The sequence below is a fragment of the Crinia signifera genome, chromosome 5 (assembly GCF_055691185.1).
Source record: "Crinia signifera chromosome 5, ASM5569118v1, whole genome shotgun sequence".
Taxonomy (NCBI): domain Eukaryota; kingdom Metazoa; phylum Chordata; class Amphibia; order Anura; family Myobatrachidae; genus Crinia; species Crinia signifera.
Window position 1 is genome coordinate 237141526 of NC_139221.1, and position 6383 is coordinate 237147908.

The 6383-nt window shown below is 49.4% G+C and overlaps 1 protein-coding gene across 1 annotated transcript; it reads left to right on the forward strand.

Moving 5' to 3' along the window:
* The first annotated feature begins 706 nt into the window (after positions 1-706).
* Positions 707-6037, forward strand: LOC146005790 (uncharacterized). The gene is made up of 3 exons (XM_083145215.1): positions 707-806; positions 4999-5402; positions 5489-6037. The coding sequence occupies exons 1-3, from the start codon at positions 707-709 to the stop codon at positions 6035-6037; spliced, it is 1053 nt and encodes a 350-aa protein (XP_083001341.1).
* Positions 6038-6383: the final 346 nt, after the last annotated feature.

Sequence of the window (6383 nt, forward strand, 5' to 3'; positions counted from 1 at the left end):
TGCTGATTCCAGTGTTGCTGCTGCTGTTCATTCTGCTGCTGAGTCACCGTGATTCCAGAGACTGTGCTGCTGTTTCTATTGGTGACTGAGGCCCTGCTGCTAATTCGGCCTTCTGCTGTTTCTGCTGTTCCTGTCATGGCCATGGCATCTGGATCTGGAGTGACCATGTACTCCCTGCCTCAGACGGAGGCTATCCGATTCCTCCAGGAGCATCACCTGTTGCCCAAGGAAGCTACCTGCGGCAATGGGCATGCCATGAAGCTCAGCGAGAAGGAGGTGATGTGGCGCTGCCACGTGAGAGCCTGCCGCCAGAAGATCAGTCTCCGCGCTGGCCTCTTCATTCCTGGGTGCCGGATGTCGTTTGTGAACATCATCAGGTTCATCTTCAACTGGTCCGAGGAGTTGACTTCCGGCGACTACTGTGAGCGGCACCTTGGCATCTCCCCCAAGACAACGGTACTGTACAATAAGTACATGAGGGAGGCGTGCCTCATGGACTTGATGGCTCAGCCCCAGCGCCGCATTGGAGGGCCCGACAAAATTGTCGAGGTCGACGAGACTCTGTTTGTCCGCCGCAAGTCCCATGTCGGCCGTGTGCTACCCCAACAGTGGGTGTTTGGGGGCATCTGCCGGGAAACTGGGCAGTGCTTTGCCACAAAAGTGGCCACCCGGGACGCCCCCACTTTATTGGCTGCCATTGTGGAGCATGTGGAGCCGGGCTCCACCATATACAGCGATTGCTGGAGGGCCTATAACACAGAACAGCTGGAGGCGGCAGGCTTCCAGCATGCTCAAGTTAATCATAGGTATAACTTTGTGGACCCCACAACAGGGGTGCACACCCAGAACATTGAGCGCATGTGGGGGGCGGCGAAATGGCGTAATAAACGCCACCGGGGTACTGCCAGACATTTGCTGGAAGGCTATCTCCAAGAATTCATGTGGAGAAAGAGCATAGGTATGAACCAAACTTTTGAGCGTATTTTACACGCCTTAACATTGTTAGAGAAAGATGACTGAAAAACTATGGACTTTCAACTTGTAAAGCTGTTTTTTTTATGCTACTGTTTGTTTGCATTTCAATGTTATCTATTTTTTATTCAAGTAAATTACTGCCTTTTATTCAAACTTGTCTTTACTGAGTCAGTTGAGTGATTTTGCATGTATGAGTGAATTTGCACACACACCTGAATTAGGCCCATTTCCTGCTCTCACCCCCAAAAAAGTAGTTAGATTCCCTGGTATCTTAAGCAGTGTTCACCCATAATGTTGCACCCCTTAGCCATATTTTGTCCCTGTAATTAATCATGTATCACCCCCTAGCCGTATTAGGTCCCTGTAATAGTTCATGTATCACCCCCCTAGCTGTATTGGGTCCCTGTAATTTTTTGCTAACTGTACATTTGGCCCAAATCATTTGCTGACACCTCTCACACTGCTTATGTGTGACAGAGGATCACAGCAATCTCATTTTAGTATATCACCCCTTGCCTTATAGTGGCCCTGTAATTATTGTCCTGTAATTATTGCCCCCCTGGAAATTACGCCTGCTGTCACCTCTCACACTGTTTCTGTGTGACAGGTTCACAGAAATGTGATTCCATCATCATTTTAGGCCAGTTAACATTGAAATCGCGGTCATCGCGGGCATCTCGGGCATTGAGCTGTGTAATGTACACCACAATGCCCGGGATGCCCGCGATGACCGCGATTTCATGCACTTTTAGCACTAGTAAAGTAACATTGAAATCGCGGGCATCGCGGGCATTGAGCTGTACAATGTACACCTCAATGCCCGCGATTTCGTCCAGTAATGTCACTCAAACTGAAAAAATGCATGTAGGGAAGGCAGGAAGTGTCCCAGCATGCATTTCACTCACTACAGAGCGCGCAATCGCTTCCACACCCTGCCCCTGAGCACATGTAAGTGGCCTGAGGCGTTTCTGGATAAATTTGGGGGGGGGGGAGAGGGGGACAGGGGGGGAGAGGGGAGGGGGGGGAGGGAGAGGGGGGGGGGAGAGGGGGGGGGAGAGGGGAGGGGGTGGGAGGGGGCAGATGGCTTGTGTGGAAGAAGGGTAGAAGGGGGTCCCAGTGGCAGTTGGAGGGGTGTGGATCATTGGAACTAATGTAATTTGGTCGTCCCCAGTAGGTCGAATGTGTGAAAAGGTTGACATGGGTTTATGTCGACCTTCCGACTATGTCGACTGCCATTAGGTCGACTGGGGTTAGGTCGAATTGCTCTTTTTGGGGTTTTTTTGGCCAAAATGTCAACATTGTTGACATGGACACTGTTGACATAGTGAATCGGACCCTCGCATCGCTCGCTTTGCTCGCCACATCTTTAATAACTCCTCCACGCCCTAGTGGATGGTAGGGCATGAACCACCGCCTGTCGGCACATGTCAGCACCAAAAAACCCCAAAAAGAGCAATTCCACCTAAGCCCAGTCGACCTAATGGCAGTCGACATAAACCCATGTCAACCTTTTCACACATTCGACCTAGTGGGGTCGACCAAATGACATTCGAACTAATGTCATTCGACAAAATGACCGCATCCCATATTATCAGTGAGTGACTTATGTTGTTATATGGTTTTGCACATAGCAACCAATGTAACTCAGTTAAAATTACAGTGGAAAACAGTTGTTGCTATGTGAAATAGCCCATACCAACATACCTCACCTGCATATATTATGTCTGTGACAAGTGTTGCTATGCACTTTTGCACATAGCAACCAGCATTTTACAATGTTAATTAGCATTGGAACTGTGGTTACTACGTGTGAAAAGGCATAGCAACATATGTCATCAACTGTTTTTCAGCTGGTGACATATGTTGCTATGCCTTTTTACACGTAGCAACCACTGTTTCAATGGTAATTTACACTGCAAATTTTGAAATTCTTTGGTATCTGTGCTCGTACACCAGTGAAGCCCGCGAAGGGACGCGCTTACCTGTGAAGGTATCCGCGTCCGCTCGCCACGCTTCGGGTCCGCGTGGATAGTGGCTGTGGATTTTTATGTCATTGAATTTGGATTATTGATGGGGTTTTTTTGGGGGTTTGTTATTGCAGTTGCTGTCAATCGCCAGCTTTTGCTGTTGGAATTTGCCCTGTGGCCAATTCAACGCCCCGAAATAAGGTAAATTGTGCTTCTAATTAACTTGTAAATGTGTCCTAAATGCCTTTTTTCCCCAGTGTACCACGCCCACTATCCACGCGGACCCGAAGCGTGGCGAGCGCAGCGAGCCCCGCGCGGGGCGGCGGTACGCGTCCTCCGACCTTTTCATACCCCCACTATCCACGTCGGCGTGGAGTTGAGAATAGAATAGTGTGGCGAGCGCAGCGAGCCACCGAGCCCGAAGCGTGGCGAGGGGACGCGGATACCTTCACAGGTAAGCGCGTCCCTTCGCGGGCTTCACTGGTATCTGTGGTCGTATTGCAGTGAAGCCCGCGAAGGGACGCGCTTACCTGTGAAGGTATCCGCGTGCGCTCGCCACGCTTCAGGCTCGGTGGCTCGCTGCGCTCGCCACACTATTCTATTCTCAACTCCACGCCGACGTGGATAGTGGGGGTATGAAAAGGTCGGAGGACGCGTACCGCCGCCGCTCGCCACGCTTCGGGTCCGCGTGGATAGTGGCTGTGGATTTTTATGTCATTGAATTTGGATTATTGATGGGGTTTTTTTGGGGGTTTGTTATTGCAGTTGCTGTCAATCGCCAGCTTTTGCTTTTGGAATTTGCCCTGTGGCCAATTCAACGCCCCGAAATAAGGTAAATTGTGCTTCTAATTAACTTGTAAATGTGTCCTAAATGCCTTTTTTCCCCAGTGTACCACGCCCACTATCCACGCGGACCTTGGGGGGAGGGGGAGAGGGGGGGAGGGGGAGGGGGGGGGGCATATGGTTTGTGGGGAACAAGGGTAGGAGGGGGTCCTAGGGGCAGTTGGAGTGGGCCAGAGAAGTAGGAGAGATGGCCAGGGGTAATCAATGTCAGTATAATAAAAATTGCACATAACACTGCTTGCGATGTGCAGTAGCACATGGCAATGTACGTCACCATATTATCGGTGAGTGACTTATGTTGCTATATGGTATTGCACATAGCAACCAATGTAAGTCTGTTAAAATTACAGTGGATAACACTGGTTGCTATGCGAAATAGCGCATAGCAACATACGTCACCTGCATATATTATGTTTGTGACAAGTGTTGCTATGCACGCTTGCACATAGCAACCAGCATTTTACACTGTAAATTAACATTGAAACGGTGGTTGCTATGTGTAAAAAGCCATAGCAACATATGTCACCGACTGATTATCAGTGGATTTCTATGTCATTGGATTTTGATTAATGAAGTTTTTTTAATTTTTTTTGGGGAATTGCAGTTGCTGTTATCGGTGGATTTGCGCCCAAAAAAAACCAAAAGGCTGTTATCCCCCTAATAAGGTAAGTCTTGCTTAAATTGTTCTTCTAATTAATTTGTAAATGTAACCCAAATGCCTTTTTTTCCCAGTGTACCACGCCCACTATCCACGCGCACCCGAAGCGTGGCGAGCGGCGGCGGTACGCGTCCTCCGACCTTTTCATGCCCTACTATCCACGTCGGCGTGGAGTTGAGAATAGAATAGTGTGGCGAGCGCAGCGAGCCACCGAGGCCCGAAGCAAGCGCGAGGGGACGCGGATACCTTCACAGGTAAGCGCGTCCCTTCGCGGGCTTCACTGGTAACTGTGCTCGTATTGCAGTGAAGCCCGCGAAGGGACGCGCTTACCTGTGAAGGTATCCGCGTCCCCTCGCGGGGCTCGCCACGCTTCGGGTGCGCGTGGATAGTGGGGGTGGTATACTAGCAAATGTGAATGATTTTTGGTGAAAATGGTATCGCCTCACATCAGATGCCATGGGAGTTGTGCCATTTGATGTGATGCGATACCATTTTGACATACCGTATAGACATCAATTACTTATAGATGGTTTTGTTTGTGTTTTTGTTTTACAGCAATGTCTCAGCGAGAATTAACCAACGGTTTCATGGCGAAGGTCATTGATTTGTATAAGGAGAATAGGTGCCTCTGGGAGATGAAACATCCGGATTACTACAACAAGGCGAAGAGGAATGAGGCGTATCGGAAAATGGTGGCACTTGTACGCAAACGGGTACCTCATGCAGACGTCGCCTGGGTACAGAAGAGGATGACGAATATGCGGACAGTTATGGTGAAGGAGATGAAGCGAGTACGGCAGTCTCAGAGTTCCGGAGCCGATGCTGATGACGTCTACGTGCCGAAATTATGGTACTACGAGCGGATGAAGTTTATCTTGGAGCAGAGAGAACAGAGTGGAACAGGGGGAAGTGATACGGAGGACACCTCTTCGTCCGTTGCAGCGGAGAGTGTGGACGTTGTAAGTATTTCCTGAAAAATGTCTTGCATGTAAGTGACTGTGAAATGTCATGTTATTAACAATTTCCCTTTTTTTCCCCTTTCTAGGAAGTTCCCCCTGAGACAGAGCAGGAGCCTGTGGCAGTTGCAGAGGGGGACAGTACTCCAATGACGGAGAGCACTGCACCTGCTATCCCGAGGAGGCGTCCCAGAAGACAGCTGTCCAGCACTGCTCGTAATGTCCAAGGGCATTCTAGCACGTCGGCACCGGAGGCACCTCAAATTCCCCTTGACGATTTCCAAATTTTTAGTAATAACCTTGCCGTGGAAATGCGGGGCATGGCGCCAGACCAGCTCCATGAGTGTAAGAGGTTGGTATATGGCGTTATAATGCGTGCATCAGAGAGAAGTCTCTCTAGTGCATGCAATATAGAGCCACCTGCCAACGTCGTATGGCAAGCAGCCCAAATGCCCAATTACCCCTATCACTACCCTTCGTACAGTGCGTTGGGTTATGCTCCGCCTCCTCCTGCCCCTGTAATGTATGCGCCGAGGCCCCCTTTGCCACCAGTCACAGACCCTTCGTCTTTGCCTGGGACTATTTCAAGTGCTCTGTTGAGCACACAAAGTCCCCACCCAGGTGAAGAGCGCCATTAATTAGTGATTTGGTTTTAATTGGTTTCAAATTATTGTGCCTTGCAGCAATGCCCTTGTTCCACTCTGTTTGTTATTTGCTCCATGATGAACTTTGTTGCTCGTAGGCCATAATTTCGGTTACTGATGGTCGCAGTATCGGACTCCTGGACTTTGAGCTGTCCGTACTTGTTTTGCACCTTCACCATGGACTGTTCCGCATATTTGCATTTTCTTCTGTACCCAGTGCATGTTTGCATTAGGGTGCCTTTTTGCGTATTGAGCCCCATTTTTTGTATGCCTCATTCCGATTTGCCTTGTTGTAATCCAGTTCCTCCCAAGAGGCATCTATTCTCCTATACTTTCAATG